Below are 19,765 nucleotides of genomic sequence, written 5' to 3' on the forward strand. Positions count from 1 at the left end.
ATCCTGCTTCAGTCTCATATTCAATCCTCCTCTTCTCTGCACGCTCAAGCTAGGCCTCTCCTGCCTTGCCTCATACCATCCCTGTATGCCTTTGTCAGCTGCTCCCAAGGCAGTGAGCTAACTCGACAGCTTTCTTTCTCTCCTCCCCTTCCCCTCCATCCTACTTTTAGCCAAGTCAGAGGGCCCAGCCGGCAACGATCCTCTATACTAAAGGATTTACCCGCAGATAAGTGTAATGGTAGATCAGAGGGGGTGGTCTGTTTGCGCGCTCTTGCCAGAGGAGTGCCGATCTACCGTGCAAAGCGGGGCCTGCCATAGTTTTAGGAAAAAGACAGAGATAAGGAGGAGCAGGCTTGTGATTATTATTTATAAAACACAAGTAGTATGCAGGTTGAGTCATTAGCAAATTGCCTGACAAAGTATGAAAGAGGGTAAGTTTTATCTCTGTTATGTGACGTGGATGGTGCGCTGAAGCCAGGCAACAAAAGAAAAAAAATGATTGCAGTTGCCACACTAATACTGGTGAGCAAAGCTTTGAAGAGATCTTTTGTTGTAGTTGGATATCGGGATCCATGATATTACCACACGGTACAGGACAGGGGAGCACTACCTACCCCCATGAGCCGTGCTGCGGCCTACCACAGTGATTTTCCCAGTACAGTGCGCTCTCTCGTATAGATGCGGGGGAGAGGGAAGCTTATCACAGAATGCTTAGCCTACCTTATTAATAAACGCTTCCCCCTGTTATATCTCCTCTCTCTCTCTTTCTGCAGCCTCCGCAGCATGTCTCCTCCAAGTACCCAGATGATGACCCGGATTACTGTGTGTGGGTGCCACCTGCAGGTATCGTGTGGCAGGGTTAAGCTGTTCTATTCCTAGCGCCTGCTGTGATACTTTTATTTGGAGTCCGCTTGTGGATTCTTTGGGTGGGTGGCTGGATGTTCCCCAAACAAAACTGAGCAATTCTGTTACTCTAAAAATGAGCAGTGCAGTGAGTAAGGCTCCTCGTGCAGTGACCATATGTTAGTGAGAGGCGTTAATATCACAGATGTATCAGATAATGCAGCAGAAGAAAGGAGAAGGTAAGCTTCTCGTTTATGTAACAGTTCCATTTTTCCATCCTTTCTTCCCCGTCTCTGTTTGGGGTACCAGGTTCAGTGCACTGTGATGGGGGGGAATCAAGTCACCTGGTTTATGCGGTAGTTGCCCTGAAGGTCAGCTCGGTAGTCCTGCTGGCAGTGCCTTGGGCTGATCGGTCCAGGAGAGAGGGGAGGATTGCTTCTGCACGCTTGGCCCTCTGCAAGCCCCTGAATGCCCCCAAAGTTTCCAGCTGTAGAATGGTGACAATTTTAAAAACTCAGCAAAAAAAACAAACGGTTAACTCACCGGTAGAGCTGGATGAGTTTAAATTCACTCAGTGGCCCTCTTAAGACTTCTGAATATTGTCTTCCTTCGGTGCTGGAGCTGAGATACGAACGCGCATGTCGCTTTATTGTGTTTTACAAAAAAATCCCCCCCCCGAAGATGGTGTACCGCCATTTTGAAAGATTTGACTTGGTCAGCTTGCTGGCAGTCTGGCTTTTTCCCCCCCCCCCCATTTTATTTTCCTCCAGAGAATAAACATTATTGTGAAATAACACATTTTGAGTGCATCCCTGGGCTGTTTCTGTAGCAGGCTGGAATTCTTGAAATTATTGTGGATATTTCTTTGAAATATTTTAGCCCAGGCTACAGTGGCAGTGAAAAGGGGCTAAGAGGATGTCTTAGAATTAATAAGAGGACTTAAAAAAAAACAAAACAGAAAAGGTCTGCTATGCTGTTATGAACAAATCAGGGCACCCCCACATCTTGAATTTTGCGTGCGGTCCTGGCTATCCCCTCTCTAAAAGGACAAGCACATCTAGAAAAAAGGTACACGCCAGTCTGCATGCATTCCTGACGTACGAGTATGACGACGAACGTGCCGTGCCACACATGCGTGGGTTTTATACAATCGCTGAGCATCCACTGCCTGCCGCTGCTGGGCCGTAACGTCAGAGTCTTCATTGCCTCTTCAGGTTTAAACTGCCTTCTGGGCTCTGTGGTGTTTTGCAAGTGAGTCATTGGTGCAGATGCATCTTAAGGTGAAAATCTCTTTCTCCCTCTTAGGGCAGAGTGGGGATGGCAGGACCCATCTGAATGAAAAGTATGGCTACTGAGTTCTGTAAGCTTCCTGAAGCTTGGGCCCCGACTCTGTTCCCAAGACGCTTCGGACGCCTTGTGGGAAAGTCAGATGATCGTTTGGAAGCAAGATTTTTGTGTTGGGAGGGGGGAAATTCCTTGGACTTCTCATGCCACCCGGACAGCTGACCTGTTGCCCCCTCCAAGCTCCATGGCTGGCTGCTTCTTCCAAGCGCTGTATAAATATATCTGTGTTCTTTGTAATTTGTTTTTCCATGTCAGCAGTGAAAAGACTGTAAATGTGCAAATAGAATGTGGTTTTATAAAATAAAAAAAAATCAGCCAAGTCAGGGTTGTAAATGTGTTTTTGTTAGCTTGGGTTTTAGTGAGGGTTGTTCGTTTTTCCATCCCGTGCGTGTTATGAGAAGCAAAGCTATAAAGCCGTTCTGGGCGAGGATAGTTGGACCTTCCACATAACTTGTGAAATCCTGCTAGAATGAGAGTGTCCATGAGGTGGCGCTACTGCTACATTGCTTGCATCTGTCATATCCATGCACATCCCTTTGCTTTTGGTCAGGCATTCCTTTCCTTTGAGCTCCTCCAGATGCCTTTAATTGATTATTCATCCCCCCCTTCTCCCTCTCTAATAAAGCCACACTTGTGCAGTAGCCTTCTTTTTCTTGAACATTTAATCCCATCCTCTGCCATAATTAAATAATTTGACACCACTGACTCAGCAGCCAAGCCCTCTGTAAGCGTCAGGCTTGTACAGCAGTTATTTGTACTTCACACATGCACGTTTCCGCAGCATACTGGGTCACACAAAGGACATACGGCACAGCCAGGCAAGACTGGCATTATAACCTCGTCTTTTCAACGTAGGCTTGTCAGTCGTGACTGCCCGGTAACCTCTCTGCCTGCCCCAACCTGATGGCCCCTCTCCACTTAACCTGGTTCTGCATTTCTCATCCTCTGGTTTAATGCCATTATCCATTTCAACCCCTTGTTACATCTGTGCTCCTGTGGAATGACAGATCTCTTGTAAAGCTGCATCCATCCAGGACGAAACTTTGGTTTTATCCTGAGTATCTTGCAGTACCAGAGTCCCAACCCTGCCATTTCCTAGATGTGTGAGGCTGGGGTTGGAAATCTTAGATCATATCTAACCAGTTTTACTGTATCACCCTGGCATTTCATTTCAGATACTCCTGCTGTCCTTAAATTCTAGTCTAGTTCCAGATTCTGCAGTTCCCTTCTTTGATTCCTTACTCCAGCTTGCCCTTTGCTCCTCATCAGAAATGTCAATGGACATCTCTCTGGCTCCTCTCTTTATCTTCTATTTTCTCCGAGGACAAGCAGAATGGCGGTCCTCGCACATGGGTGACATCATCTTTCAGAGCCCGACCCAGAACTTTGATCTCAAAGATTCTAGAGCTTTCGACATGCTCTACTGAGCACGTGCAGCTGTGGTCACCTCCCTGCGTCCCAAGCAGAGCCCCCTCACTCTTTCTATTTCCGCGGAACCATGTGGTCGTTGTTGAGCTTTCCTCCCTCCCTACAAGCTACTGCAGTAACAGTTCTGGAGCTGCAGACGCTGTTTTTCTAGCAGAGCCTGCAAGTTTTCACTTTATCCTTAAAAACCTTTCAGTAGTTTCTGTGTATTTTGATTTTTTCCCCCCCCTTTTTCACTCTGCTGGCCGCATGGCAGGCCTAGTGCACTGTGCAGCCTGGCAAAGGTTCTCTTTTCTTTTTTCCTTAATAAATAATGCTACACCTGCAGCTTGTTCATGTTGTTCTCTCCTTCAATTCATCTGTTTTTTTTTGTACCTCTGTCAGTGCCTTGTGGGACTTGCAGTCTTATAGTCTGTATGTGGTCCGAAGTAGGGTTCTAGCCTGGGGACTTGCCTGAGTTCCCACCCAGGCAGGAGTCCCATACAGTTTCATCCTACTGATGGGTATCAACAGCAGCTCACATTGCGAAAGGATCCAGGACATAAACATTCCCACATAAAGGAGAGTAATCCTCCCCACATTCCTAGGAACTAGTCTCCATGGGTCCAAGTTAATCTTTACCTCTGGTGCCCTGGATGACATAGCCTCCTCTCCTGCTTGTAGGCTTGCTCTGGCAGTGCAGTCTTCTTGGAAGAGGTGGTGAGCATGAGCCTGGGCAGTCAGCTCTGCTGCACCATTAGTGCTATGCCCAAAATCGTTTGTCTGTGCATATTTGTGCCAGAGCAGCCATGATCAGATGCTGGGTATATGTAGCCCTGGAGCACTAGGGGTGCCATCAACACCATTGAGTGCCATGGGTGCCACTGATGCTGTCAAGCACTGTGGGAATACCTTGGAACTTTTGAGTTGTGGTCACCCTGAGATTGCATTTGATTAACAGAGGGTGGGGGGGAGGAAAGGAATAATATGTTCAGCTTTCTCTCTTCCACTGCCCCACCACCCAAATAATCCATCACCTACCTATCACCATCACCTGTCCGTTCCCCCCCCCCCCCTTCCTGAGATAACCCAGCATACTTCCCCTCCGTCTTTCCCTGACCTCAGCACTCTCTTTGCTCCCTCCCCCTATAAGTCTCAGCTCCATGACTTATGCATCCCCACTCTAACCTTAGCTGAGCAATTTTCCTGGAATCCAGCTGCAGACTGAGATTTGTGTATATTGTGGCCCCGCTCCAGTTTCTCCCCTCATGCTGCTTCGGTGTCTACTCCAGGCTTGCCCCACTTCTGTTCTCTGCAGGTTTACTGAGGAAGGGGAGTGGCTGAGCTGTATATAGAGCGACCCTGAGATTTCTAGTGTTTCCCCTGATATCCTGCAATTAATGCAAATTACCTGAGAGTTCCCAGGTATGACTGAGTGTCACTGATGGCATCAAGCGCCAGGGGCGCAGTGGGCACTATCATTGCCGTTGAGTGCTTAGGGCACAGACAGGCATCATCAACGTAATCGAGCACTGGAGTTGCTACCAAATGCCATGGGCTTCATCAGGAGCAGGTGGGCACTATTGGCACAGTTGGCCTATGACATCATCATAGCACCATGGGCACCATCATCGATGCTATCAAGCTTAGTGGGCTCAATCAAACGCCTTTGGCACCAGGGCACCATCAGTGGGCACTGGGAGGTACCATGAGACATTTTTTATATTGAGCACCATGGCCACCTTTGCTGTTGAGTGTAATGACCTATGGGCACCATCAACATTGTCGAGTGCTGGGGCACCATCAATTGCCACTGATGAGTAATGTAGGTGACACTGCAGAAGGGTGCAGCAGAGCAAAGTAGGATACTATTCAGGAGTTGTTGATGTTGTCAAGTGCTGTGAGCATTGCCAACACCATGACTGATCACCATCAGAGTCCATCAACAGGTGGCGCTGGGGTGCCATCCAGCCCCTCATATGTCTGGCACTATGGGGTACTGTGTGGCACTGATGGGGATAGGTGCCATGCACACTTCACAATGCACTGCCACAAGTGCCAGCAGCTTCGTTTCCAGTCCAGATCATGGTATGAAGCATACCACGGTATGGGCATGGGCTGCCATGCCAATGCAGAGCCATGGCTGGTGCTGCAACATTGGGTGCCTACACACCACCGACAGCACGGAGAAGCACTGCTGCATGAGTACAAAGGCACTGCAGTTGTAGTGCTGTGGTTGAGCGCAGAAGCGTCACTGTTATTCGGTGTCATCTTGTGTCTTTGGTTTTTCAGATGAGATTGCTCTCCTGTTCACTTCAGAGCCACCCATTTGGGATGGATATTAGGGATGCAGTGGGGGGAAATCTTCCCCATGGGGAGGGGAAAGTCTCTTATGGGCCCCCTCCCATATTGGCTTATGGTCTGGATCCTCTTCTCAGGGAAGCTTCCAGGGCGCATACCATCGGGATTCAGTGCTCGGACAGGCTTCATCACACAGCCTTCAATTCGAATGAATCAGGGCAGTCCCTTGCACATCCTTTAGGGTGAGCTGTGGGGAAGGAGCAGCGGGGGTCGGCTGGACTGCTTTCTCTGGCACCCCTGCACCTGGTTGCCATGCTATCTGCTTATGCGGCCACCAATGACTAATTTGTCGCCAACAGAACCTGATAAGCTGGCGACTGTCCCACTCTCATACAGAGAGCACGGAGTTCCAGGATCGGGATGACCCTATTAAAGTCACAAGCTTCATCTCCATGGGGGATGGGAGGTATAGCTATTGGAGGCCAGCTTAGTAAGTTCCCTCTCAGCGCTGCCTTTTATGATCACTCTCCCTTCGCTTTTGGTGCCTTCTTTTATGCTCGCTCTCCCTTCTCCGGGAGGGCTTTGCCTCAGAGTTGCTGCTTTCTTCCTCGGTCGCTGGATCTGGGAGCCCATCACGGAGGTGCACTCACTCCACCGCTTTGCACTACTGCACAGTAGAGATGCCTCATGGCATGAGAAACTGTCCTGGGCTCGGGTTCCCTGCAGTGTTGCATTGGATTCCTTTTCGTGGGAATCCATGCCCCAGCTGCAGATAAGAATTTCTTCCATAGAGAGAGAGAGTGCCTCTTCTGATACACACTGGGCATAACACACAGGATTTCACTTTGTGACCACACCTGTCTGTCAGTGTCACATTTGGGTGGCTACCACTGAGGAGTTGGTTTCATCCCCTTTGCACCCCAAATGGCAAGCATATCTTCCAACAACTCGCCCTGTACAGGGCTGCATGCATCAGAGGTCGGAGATCTTGCAAAAAAGGCCCTGCACCCATGTTGCAGCCACTTAGGGGTTGTCATCTCCTCTTTTAGGTGTAATCCTGAAAGTGGGAGCATTCGTTGGCTGACAAGGCAATCCTTGTCCATTTATTTGCATTTCTTATAAACCGCCAGATTCCAAAAATAGATCATCACTGTTTACAAAATAACATTCATAATCATAAATACATGAAACAAGCATACATGTTTGTACTTTGCATGCTGGAGACATCATATACAAAGATTTGTAAAAATAGTGACATGATGAGGTTGATATTCAAAAGCCATTTAGATAACTTTTCAGTTATGTAGTATGTGGCTTCAGCTGGTCTAAGTTCCCTCAGTGTAACAGATGTGTCATTAGACCTTGCCTACATGTGATGTCAATGTGCTAAGGGGGGAGGAGTGTTAGGAGAATATAACACCCCCTGCACCAACTGATGTGGAGAGAGGATTCTAAGATTTGGAGTCCTGTTGTGGTTAGAGCCATCTCTTCACAGAGGAGGATTCTAGGATAGGAGTTCCTTGAAATCCAGAACAGTCAGAGGGGGATCTTGAAAGCTAGGGGCGAGTGTACAGGGAGGTGCCAGAGGAAGGGCAGCCTGCCTGGGAAGGTTTACCAGAGTCAGAGACTGTTTCAGCTACATTCAGCCTGCGACTCCAAAGGGGAGACGATTACAGCTATTAAACAGGTACTGGGAGGGCCCAGGGTGGAAAATGTACCTGTCCCAGAGATCTGACTTGTTTTGAGTAAAGAGCCACTGAATTAGGAGGGTTTTTTTGTATGATTTTGGTCTTTGTTACGTTGATGCAGTGTTGATCAGAGTGCTGTTTGGGACTTGTTTATTGCCCTGCCACAAGTGATTTTTCAATAAAGATTTTATTTTGAAAATTGCACCAGTGTGAGGCATGGTTATTTTCTGAGTGCTTGATTGGTGAGCAGGAGGAGCCCTTTTGTTGGAAAAACCCTAAGGGCCTTGAAAAGACTCTTCTTCTTCTCTCATGCAGGAACCTTGGGAGGTTATGGGGCCTTGTGTGATCTGTAGCCCTCCTTGTGTGCCCCCGTGCCCAAGAACTGGAATGGGTGCTACCAAGGGAGTGAAAATCATGAGTGATCACTCTGAGAGCATTATAACCATTGTAGTAGCAGTCCTGTGGTGCTACCATCATAATGCTGAACTAGTGTTCCTCTGAGGATAAATTCCTGAGTAAAGCTATTACCTAGATGTAGTCTAAGACTTGCAGCCTGTTTATGATCAGATTATTAATTAAGGAATACTGTTACATGCATGGTGTGTAGAGAAAATGGAATCCAAAACATTAGCAGGCCGATACAGTACAGTGCGCTCCAGCGCAGCTGCTGACAGCCGCCGTTCCTGTCCAAAAAGAGGCGCTAGGGACGCGCTAGTATCCCTAGCACCTCTTTTTACCGCCGGCCCTAATTTGAATACTGAATCACGCGCACAGGAGCGCACTGTTTACCTGCGATTTGACTGGTAAACTTTCCCAGGCAGGCTGCCCTTCCTCTGGCATCTCCCTGTACACTCGTCCCTAGCTTTCAAGATTCCCTCTCACTGTTCTGGATTTCAAGGAACTCCTATCCTAGAATCCATGTTGATGGCCCTATTGGGTATTCCCGCGCGATTCAGAAAGCAAAATGTGCAGCCAAGCCGCACATTTTACTCTCAAAAATTAGCGCCTACCCAAAGGTAGGCGTTAATATCTGCCAGCACTGGGAAAGTGCACAGAAAAGCAGTAAAAACTGCTTTTCTGTGCACCCTCCGACTTAATATCATGGCGGTATTAAGTCGGAGGTCCCGAAAGTTACAAAACGTTTAAAAAAAATTTGAAGTCGGCTTGCGGGTTGAAAACCAGACGCTCAGTTTTGCTGGCATCTGGTTTCCGAACCCGTGGCTGTCAGCGGGTTAGAGAACCGACGCCGGCAAAATTGAGCGTCGGCTGTCAAACCCACTGATGGCCTCCGCTCCTGTCCAAAAAGATGCACTAGGGACGCGCTAGTGTCCCTACCGCCTCATTTTACTGCTAGCCCTAATTTGAATACTGAATCACGCGCACAGGAGAGTGGCCTGTGCGTGCGCTGGGACAGCGGGCGTTCGCCCACTCTCCCACAACTTTTACTGTATCGGCCCATAGGTTAGTTGTGTATTGATGTTAGTGCTTTGTCAGAGGACATCGACCCTGTGAAGAACATGTCCTGAATGTTGTACTCTATTTTCAATGTTTAATAAACTCATAGTTTGGGCCAGTAAGCAGATTTAATCTGGAAGACATGAGATTTCCAAAGCTCTTAATTGTATACAGTGACTTTATCAAGGGATACGAAAATTTGAAATAATAGTTGAATAGTCAACTAGTGCATTGTTAGGAGTGGTGTCCTCTGCAAGGCCTAGTGAAAGCTGAATTTAGAGCAGTTGATGTACAGCATAATGCCAACTGCCTTTTGAAAGAAGTAACCTATGAGTGTGACATCTTTTGGACCATGTCATCTACCTGTGCATTGCGCTGTGTCATGGAGACAGAATGACAGCAGAAAAAGACCAGTCTTTGGGGAATGCAAAAACACTTGCACTCAGAGTGATAATGTATAGCGTAATTCATCTATAATACCCAAAGGCATTCTGCTATTGATTTTTTTAGGGATTTAATTTAAACAGTGGTCCCTATACTGGAAGGCTCTTTCAACTGACATCTGATACCCTGAGCTGAAGGCCTCCAACAATCTTAAGGCCATTTATGACAGAGCCTCTACTCAAAGGACTGTTGTACTTTTTAGAAACTGGAGTTTGAAAAACAATGATTACAAAAATGCATTTTAACCTCTCTCTGAACTGCCACTTAAGCTATGAACTTCCAGAAAATGTCTACTCTGATGGTTCGATTTGAAACTTGCAGCTGATTGGCCAATACTGATGTTCTGTTTTCTAATCTTTCATACCTCTCTTTTTCCCCACTGGGTTATTTTCAGGGCAGTAGTTAGGATTTATAGTAATGTCAGTGTTTGCCCATATGGTTTTATTTTACATCTCTTGTTTTTCACCACTAGTATAAAGAATTTTGCTGTTCCTTCTCCTCATTCTTTGTCAATTATGACAGCCTTGGCTTATCTCTTAGCCTCCTGCCAACACCCAACTCTTACCTGAAGGCAAACTAACCAAGGGAGTCACTTGATTTTCTGTGTGATTTTCGTCTTTGGGAGGGAAGGGGGTAAAAGCAGAGGTCAAGGGTTAATGCTTTTGTGACATTTTTCTATCATCAACAGATAAAAGCATCTGATTGGCCAAATGCTATATTGGGAACTGTAATTGCATTTTTAATGTTCTTTGAAGTGATTGAACATTGAAACACAAACTATGATAGTAAACATACTACCAGGCCTATCTAGTCAAACCGTTTCTCCTACCTATTTTAGTACTGCACACTCTACTTGAGACATACATATTTAAAATTTGGAGTTTTAGCCCAGCTTTCCAAATAACACTCAAGGCTGCTACAACATTTTTAGTAATTCAGGAACAATAAGTCCTTATTCCAAAGAGCTTAGAATCTAAGTGGATACCTGAGGCAAAAGCAGACAAAGTGACTTCCTCAAGGCCATAAGGAGTGTTGTTGGAGGAACTGGGATCTTGACCCTAGTTTTCAGCCTATTGTTCTAACTATTGGGCCACTCCTCCTCCATCATTAAAATCATCCATTGTACCTGAAGACTGGAAGGTGACCAATGTAACCCTGATATTTAAAATGGGATCCAGGGGTGATCTTGGAAACTACAGACCAGTGAGCCTGACTTAAGTGGTGGGAAAAATCATGGAAACTTTTATAAAGAATAAAATCACAAAACATTTAAATAGACATGGTTTGATGGGACACAACTAGAATGGATTTACCCAAGGGAAGTCTTGCCTCCCAAATCTATATTTTTTGAAGGGGTGAATAAATTTTAAGGACAAAGGTGAACTGGTAGATGTGGTGTATTTGGATTTTCAGAAGGCGTTTGACAAAGTTCCACACGAGAGGATTCTAAGAAAACTAAAAAGTCATGGGATAGGAGGTGATGTCCTTTTGTGGACTGCAAGATGGTTAAAAGACAGGAAACAGAGAGTAAGATTAAATGGTCTGTTTTCACAGTGGAAAAAGGTAAACAGTGGAGTGCCTCAGGGATCTGTACTTGGACCAGTGCTTTTTAATATATTTATAAATGATCTGGAAAGGGGTACGACGAGTGAGGTGATCAAATTTGTGGATGACACAAAATTATGCAGAGTAGTTAAATCTCAAGCTTGATTGTGATGAATTGCAAGAGGACTTTGCAAGACTGGAAGATTAGGCTTTCAAATAGCAGATGGACAAGTGCAAAGTGATGCATATAGGGAAAAATAACCCTTGCTGTAGTTACACAATGTTAGGTTCTATCTTAGGAATTACCACCCAGGAAAGAGATCTAGGCATCATAGTGGATAATACATTGAAATTGAAAAACCAAACAGAATGATAGCAATTATTAGGAAGAGAATGGCAAATAAAAGGATGGATGTCTTAATGCCTCTGTATCACTCCATGGTGAGACCACATCTTGAATACTATGTGCAATTCTGATCACCACATCTCAAAAAGGATATAATTTCACTGGAGAAAGTGTAGAGAAGGGTGACCAAAATGATAAGGGGCATGGAATGGCTGCCATATGAGGAAAGGCTATATAAGTTAGAGCTGTTCAGTTTGGAGAAGAGACGACTGAGGGGGGGATATGATAGAGGTCTACAAAATCATGAAAGGACTTGAACAGGTTAATTAAATCAGTTATTTACTCTCTCAGATATTAGAAGGACCAGGGGGCACTCCATGAAGTTAGTAAGTAGCTCATTTAAAACAAATCAAAGAAAATTCTTTTTCACTCAGCGCATAGTTGAGCTCTGGATTTCATAGCCAGAGGATGTGGTTACAGCATTTAGTGTAACTGGGTTTAAAAAAAGTTTGAATAAGTTCCTTGAGGATAAATCCATAAACTACTATGATGGTAATTAATAAGCAATAATAGCTTGTGATCTGTTTGTTTGGGTACTTGCCAGGTACTTATGACTTGGATTGGCCACTGTTGGAAACAGGATACTGGGCTTGATGGACCCTTGGTCTGACCCAGCATGACATATCTTATGTTCTTATCCAGTTTTATTCTCACCTTCCCACCAGTATGGATCCTCTGCACTTGTCCCATGCATTCAGAAATCCAAGGGCGCAATACATGATGGAAGGTAAGATACTGATGTGCACAAACCAGGAAAGACACCTGGAGGTGATCGATTCCGATGATCTCAAGGTATTGGAACCACATCATAAGGTGATAGCCGGAGCCAGAGAGATGTAGAGCACACAGGGAGAGGCAGGATCAACACCAAAGGCCATATATACCTCAAAGGTAAAAATTGAGCATAGGAAGCAGACATTTTTCAGAGCAAAGAATGCTCTAGAACAGAAGTTCCCAACCTTGTTCTAGAGAACCCCCAGCCAGGGGTTCCTCCACTATTCTAGAACGAGGTCAGAATATGAAGCTCTGGGGGGAGGTTAGATTCAGGAGCAACATAAGAAAATATTTCTTTGTGGAGAGGGTGGTGGATACATGGAGCAGCTATAATGGAATTCAAGAAGGTGTTGGATGAGTACAGATGATCCCAAGTAGCAAAGAAGAGAGAGGAAAGCTAGAGATCAATTAAAGTTTATGGCATTGCACCAGGAATGAAATTGGGTAGAGTAGATGAGTCTAATGTATCTTATTTGCTGTCATATTCTGTATTTCTTGAAATGTAGTACTGTTGATTATCTTTTGTAAGTGATAGGGTCCCCTTTTATTATTGACTCTTTTCATCTTGTCTTGTAAGGTCATATGCATCAACCTCCTCTTTCTATCCCTGCTGATGATAACCCTTTTTATTGGACTAATATATTTTGGACTAGCTTTCAAGATTTAGAGAATCTAAAGCATTGTGTTATTTTGCATTTACGTCAATGCCTCTAGGGACATTTACAGTTGTTTCTGGACAGGAAGTGAAAAAAAAAAACAACAAAGTTTACCCTGTCCTGGTTGTGTGCACTTCTGTGTTTTTTTCTGTATTAAGCAAAAACATTTTCCTAGAAGCATTTGGCTTAGTTTTTCAAGGTTGACCTTTGTCAACATAACATGAAGGTAATGTCATCACTAGAACATGTCTCACTGATTACAAAAAGTACAATCAACTGGGTGTTCCGCAAAGGTTCAGTAAGATCCTACTATACAAAATTATACTGAGAGAAAATGTAATGCCCTGCTATTTTCTGCCTGATTTTTGATTACCTAATGCTTCTTCCTTCGTTCTTTGAGCAAAGTAACATCTTTGCATTTGCCCTTTGCAAGAACATGTCTCAAGCCATGTCTTTGAATACCTTTGTACTCCCATTTTAAAGCAACATTTTGTGCACTAAACTAAAAAGTGCATTAAAGTGGGAGTAAAAATATGTGCTAAAATTAGCATACCTATACGCAAATCCCATTTCAATTAGGGAGAGTAGCTGTTACGTCCCAAGTGCATTAAAGACTGGTCAGTCAACAAGCAGGCATGAATTAGCCATAACACATGGGTGATGTTCTCTGATGGTACTGACACAGACCTAGCCTCAGTAAAGGCTTTACTGAGCATGCACGGGAAGTCCATGCATGCTCACTGCCTCGTGAGCCCCTCAGACTAATTCCCAGTCTCTCTCTCCAATCTGTTTTCTGGCTCTTTCATTGGCCTAGTTTATTCTGCCCTCATTGCATAATTTTTCCTTTTCAAGCCACTCCTTTGGCAGCTCCTAACAGAAGTTTTAAGTCCTGCAAAAAAAAGAAAAAGAGAGAAGAGTGTGAAATAGAGAAGTCTAGAGCCAAGAAGACTGCAATCAAAGGCTTCAAGGCCTGTATCTGTTAGTGCCAGATTTCAATCAGATTCGAATTCAATTATATCGCTGCCTGCGGTCGTATCATGACTTTGCCAGTTGCTACAGTTGGGGTAGTATGTCCCTGTAGGTGCAATAACACCACACCAGGAAAATGGAGGACCTTTGGAATGCATAGCGAAGTTGCTCCTTTGTCCCAGAGTAAGGTGTAGTCAGACTTTCAGCACAGAAGATCGAAGCAGGATGCATCTCCCACACGTTGAGTAAGGCTCCTTCCTCTGTGGTGTCGGTTCCTTGATCCATCTCAGGTCAAGGGTTGAGTTTAGTGCAAAGAAGAGCCACCTAAGAGGTTTGAGGGGAACCCCTTTGGGACCTTCTCCCTCAGTACTGTTGGCCCAGTCCACCAGAGTGGAGCTGGCATCTATCCCGAGGCGAGACGGGACATCTCCAGCATAGATGCCGTCCTCCTCATGGTATGGAAAATCCCCATGCTACCAAACTACCCCTTCTATCTGGACCCAATAAGATACAGGGTGCTATTCATCTCTCTTAACTCCTCCATGGTACTCCCTGCTAAGTGAAAATTTCTGCTTAGCACAGAAAGAGGCGTGTCTGGTGGCATCCATTAGATATGGTGTCAATCAATGGGAAGTCTCAATGTATCCAGCACAGAGTGCCCCGAAGCTGAACACTGCTACAGCTACCACTGCAGTCCTAAGCGCCCACTCAGCACTGCCAGCATTGGTGGGCCTTAATGAAGAGAAGCCAATCAGGGTCTCTGAAAAGAATACCTTTCCTTCAACTCCAGCTCAGAAGGACCCTCAGCCAGTGGGATCCAGCTGTCAGAGTTTGTGAAGAATACTTTGCCTCTTCAGACCCTTAGGAGAGTTGAGGAATAAGTTGGAGCCTCTCCTCTCCTAGGTAAAGGAAACCTTCCCACATATAGGGGTGGTGTTCAAGCCCCCAGAGACTCGTGCTTCACGTCAGGAGTGCCAGCAGGGGAGCTAAGTTCCCTCCCTACATCATAGAAAGGAAATAAGTAGCATCAGTTTCAGTCTGAGTTCTGCCAAGAAGCTTCCCCTTCAAAGCAGCAGAGGTCTTATCCCAAGTGTCATAATTATCATAACTTCATCATGAGGTTTGTGAAACCAGAATACCACTGGGGGTTAGGGGAGGAGGAAGATTCCAAGGGGCTCTCCTTCTGACCTTCTACCAGATTTTACCCCAGCATCCAGTGGAAGATCTCTGCAACTCAACATTTCCTGTATGTAGCAAAGATGCTTTACACTTAGTGTCAAGAGGGAGGTAGACCTAAGTGAAGATGTCTTCAGGTACTTCAGTTCTTCAGCCTCCAAACTATATCCAGTCTGGCACATAAATAACTCAAAGATCTACAGTTGAGAACCATGGCAGCCACTAAAATCATGTCTTCCATTGGCCCCAAAAACTGGATTGAAGTAAAAGATAGAGGTCTCCCCAGGTTTTGGGGTGGTTCTGATACTGCACCACTCAAAGTGTTGATGAAATTGGCATTGAAGTGTACGAGACACAGTCGTCATCATCACTCATAGAAACATAGAAACATAGAAATGATGGCAGAAGAAGACCAACAGGCCCATCCCAGTCTGCCCAGCACGCTCACATTTTTTTTTTCTCATACTTATCTGTTTCTCTTAGCTCTTTGGTTCTATTTCCCTTCCACCCCCACCATAATGTTAGAGAGCAGTGATGGAGCTGCAACCAAGTGAAATATCAAGCTTGATTAGTTATGGGTAGTAGGGGAAGTAAACGCAGCAATAAGCAAGCTACACCCATGCTTATTTGTTTTTACCCAGACTGTGTATTCAGCCCTTATTGGTTGTTTTTCTTCTCCCACTCTAACACTTCTTTGGGAAAGGACCCATCTCAATCTGCCCATCTGCATCTAGAGGTAGAATCGCTCCTGCAACAGAAAGTAATTAAAAGTTTGTTGCTTCCCTAGAGTGGGGCCAGGGGTTTACTCCTGGAGTTTTTGATCCCCAAGAGGTCAGGGAGATTGAGACCTGTTTTGGGCTTGCAGAAGCTGAGCAAATTGTTGGTTCAGAAGAGGTTCAAGATGAAGTCCCTTTAGGTGATACTTCCCTTCATTCAACCAGGGGATTAGATGTGTGCTCTGGCCCTGAAAGATGCTTATGTGCACATATCCATTCACCCCCTCCCACCAGACGTTCCTCAGATCTGTGGTGAAGGACATGAACTACCAATACAAGATGCTTCCCTTCAGCATCTCTGTGGCCCTGAGAGTGATTACAAAATGCCTTACAGTACTGGTTGCATATTTGCATTGGATGGAGTCTGTTTATTCAATTACCTGGATGATTAATTGGTGATGGATTCAGCTCTGACAAGAGTAATGGAGTCCTGGTCAACTTCCCCAAATTCAACCTGACCCCATCTCAAAGGATTCAGTTCATAGGAACCTGGATAGATTCTGGCAAGGAGAAGGCATTTCTTCCAGTCAAGAGATACACATTACTGATAGACCTAGTAAGCTATGTTCTGCAGCAAGACTGAGTGCCAGTGAGATCAGCTTGATGGACCAAGCTGATGTCCATCAAGCCCAGCATCCTGTTTCCAACAGTGGTCGATCTAGGCCATAAGAACCTGGTTGAGGCACAGGACTGCAGTGTGCATGTAGTTCTTTTGGCTCATCTGTACATGTGGGCCTTCAGTGGGTCCTCCAAAGCCAGGGGATGAGCTGTATCAACTGTTATTTTTAACACAAGACACTTTTAGATGTACACTGCGGGGTATTATTAGGCCAACTAGATGATTGTAATAGTCAATATGTAGGCTTGTCGAAAAATCATATGCGGGTACTTCAGCCAATCCAAAATGCGGCTGCAAGGCTGCTATGAGCAATTAGATCCACTTAACACATTAGTCCTATTTTATTTGATCTTCATTGGTTACCCATGAAATTGTGTTCACAATTTGAAGTAATGGTTATTATGCATAAGTTGCAGGGTAGCAGGTAAGTTAACATTTTATGAGCCAAATCAAGTTTTACGATCCACTGCAGCTCATTTGGTGGCTATGCCAGCGTTAGGTGGTTATAAGCTCCACGTGTGTGCACCAGACCCACTTTGTGGAATGCGCTACCTGTTCAGCTCCAGGAGGAAAGGGATTTAAACATGTTTAGAAAAAGAGTTAAGGCCCTGTATTTATTGAAGCTTTTAAGTGGTGACGCAGCCTGTGTTTTATTAGTTGAATGTTCATATTAGGGTTTTGTTTGTTCTGCATTTTTTTAAACAGTGTTCTGTTTTATGCTGTATGTGGCTAAACTTATGGATATATGTTTGTGACGTGATATTGGAAGTCGCGGAGATAAGAACTAACAATATCACATAGGACCCCCCCCCAACACACACACACACACCTTTACTGTTTCTCATTTGGCTCTCCTCGGGGTGCTATTATTCACGGCCCCTCTCTCTGCTGCTTTTTATCCAGCTCTCATCAGAGGGTCATCGTACACGCCTCCAGGATTTCCCCCTAGTTCCCTCCCACATCTCTCTCGGCTGGGATGGCAAGATGCGGCCCTTTCAGAGGTGCTTCCTTTCCAAGCTTTTTTGGGCCCAGCTACCAAGCAGTGCGCGTTTGGCTCAGCCCCTCGGCCTCATCTGCTGTGAGATTCTGTAGCTTTCTAAGGGGCGGGAGCCGAGCTCCAGTGTCCAGCTTGGCAGTACAGCTTGCCACCTGCTGGGCCCCGGAACTATAAGATTTTATTTGTAGATAACTCTACAGAGCCCTGCGCATCAGACTTCATGAGCAGTGAAGTTAGGGAATATTAAACCCAAGTATTATGTGAAGGTCTTAGGGAGAGGCAGCCAGTGGAAGTCAGAAGGAGAGAGAATGTAATGGAGAGGAATAAGAGGCTGTAAGTTTTTCCTTCCCCCAAAGAGCTTACAGTGTAAGAGAGCAAGCAATAAAACCCAGAGAGCTGCACGATCATAATGGACAGTAGAAGCAGGCAACGTACCAAGAAGTGAGGAGGGGTAGGGCTAGGGCCGTTGTTCTCTCAACCTTCTGCTTCCAGGGTCCAGTTGTCCACATAATTTAAGGAAGATTCTGTAGCTAAGCCGCAGCGCTGAATGGGGAGCAGGGGACAATATCCTCCCTCTCCCACCTACGCTTTACTGTGCCAAAGAGGAGTAGGATGGCGGAGCTGCGTTATTGGAAATGTGATTTTTTTGTTGGTAGGAGGAGAAGTTTTTATTATGTATTGTATTTTATTTTGTTGTGTATTGCACTCTGTTGTTTCTTTAACTTTTATTTATACAATTTTATATAACATTTTCCAAGATACACTTGAAAAAGTAGAAGAAACAAGCCAGTATCTGTAAATAACTCTACATGATGTTAAATTACCTTCTGCTATTTCCTCTCCTCTCTCAGTTCGATCTGCCTTGTTTTTTTATAACTGCAATTTCTTCTGCACAAGTTCCAGTTTTATTGTATCTTGCACCCCTATTCCAACTGTAAACCAGCATGATGTGATTGTATCATGAATGCCGGTATATAAAAACCTTAAATAAATAAATTAAATAACAGGACAAAATAACATTAGGAAAATAAACCATAACTATTCAATCCTAGTCCTCAAAAAAAAAGAGAAGAAATACCCACAAAAATGCAAAGCTAAGAAGGAGATTCTAAATCTAATACAGAAAGCAGTACCTGCTACTCCAAAATGGGAAAGAAAAGGTGAAATGTGAAGACGATTCAAGAGAGAATAAACTCAGAAGAGAGATATTCACCCTCTAGGTACTTATCACTAAGGAATGAATCAACTGGGAAGGCTAAAAGCAAACATAAGACGCATCTTTCTGTTTAATTAAGCATTTGCAGGGATATTAAGGAAAAAAGAAGCACCTATTTGTAAAACTCTTGGCCGCAAAATAAGAAATTGTTTCGTCATCTTCTGCGTTTGCCTTGAAACATCTGGAAATACCTTAACCTTACAGCCTAAGAAGTCCTCAGAACGATGACGAAAAAACATCTTTAATATCCAATCTCTATCCGACTCAAGAATAAAGGAAACAAACATGGTTGCGGAAGTTGCTAATTCAGTAGCAGATGTCTCCAGAAGTGTAGAAATGTTTAAATTACATGGGTCAGCTGATGTGGGAGCTTGAATTCCCCTGTCCGCATTATCTACATTCTTAAAATTTGGCAAACAGAATATCTTAGCAACTGGGGAACAGCTTGCCCAAGAACCTTCAATATCTCGGCCAAGTATCTTTTGTATAAGTCCTGAGGGAATGTTAGTGGCAGCCTAGGAAAATTTATAAATCTGAGATTTTTCCCTTTCAGGGAATTCTCAATATTTTCCATTTTATTAGTCAACTTCAAATTTTCCTTCATTGAAGATTCCTGTAATGGCTTGATACAGTCCAGGTCTTGTTTGAGCTGATCCAACTATTGAATCGTATTATTTTTAAAAACCTCCAGAGTTTGTACACGATGGTTGCTTGCAACCAAAGGTTTTAACTGAGCTGTGATAGAGTGACCGAGGCCTTCTATAGCTTCCCATATAGATTCTAGTGTAAAACATGTTGGCCTGACCAAGGAAAAATGTTCTGAGGAAATGGATAGAGACGAAGGAGAAATAGTCAAAGAAGGAAATTCTGCAGCCCTTATACCATCTTGGAGAGCAGGTGCATCCCCTGACTCACCAGCGATGTTAGCCAAAACAGCGGTAATCCTTCACGTGGGCCCTTCTCCTCTGCCAGGGAGGACCGTCACTCTGGCGTCATTGGTAGGCGATGCTCCCAGAGTCTGGGTCCTCTTGCAGACTACAGCAGGGTCAATGGGGGGATTCTGTCAGTTGGAGAAAAGGATGTTTCCGACTCAGGGGAGGAGGCGAGCAGTTCTCCTTCATGTGCCCCTCCCAGCGACTGCACCTCAAATGT

General features: G+C 44.8%; 1 protein-coding gene across 3 annotated transcripts in view; it reads left to right on the forward strand.

The window, feature by feature from the left end:
* Positions 1-7,784, forward strand: part of SLC4A1AP (solute carrier family 4 member 1 adaptor protein) — a 112,661-nt gene extending 104,877 nt beyond the window's left edge. For all 3 annotated transcript variants that reach the window (XM_029592936.1, XM_029592938.1, XM_029592937.1), the window contains 2 exons: positions 774-843; positions 2,149-7,784. In XM_029592936.1, the coding sequence (XP_029448796.1) occupies positions 774-843; positions 2,149-2,198 (120 nt within the window). In that variant the 3' untranslated portion in view covers positions 2,199-7,784. The remainder of the gene's footprint in view (positions 1-773; positions 844-2,148) is intronic.
* Positions 7,785-19,765: the final 11,981 nt, after the last annotated feature.

The sequence above is a fragment of the Rhinatrema bivittatum genome, chromosome 3 (genome assembly GCF_901001135.1).
Source record: "Rhinatrema bivittatum chromosome 3, aRhiBiv1.1, whole genome shotgun sequence".
In the NCBI taxonomy this organism is placed as follows: Eukaryota; Metazoa; Chordata; class Amphibia; order Gymnophiona; family Rhinatrematidae; genus Rhinatrema; species Rhinatrema bivittatum.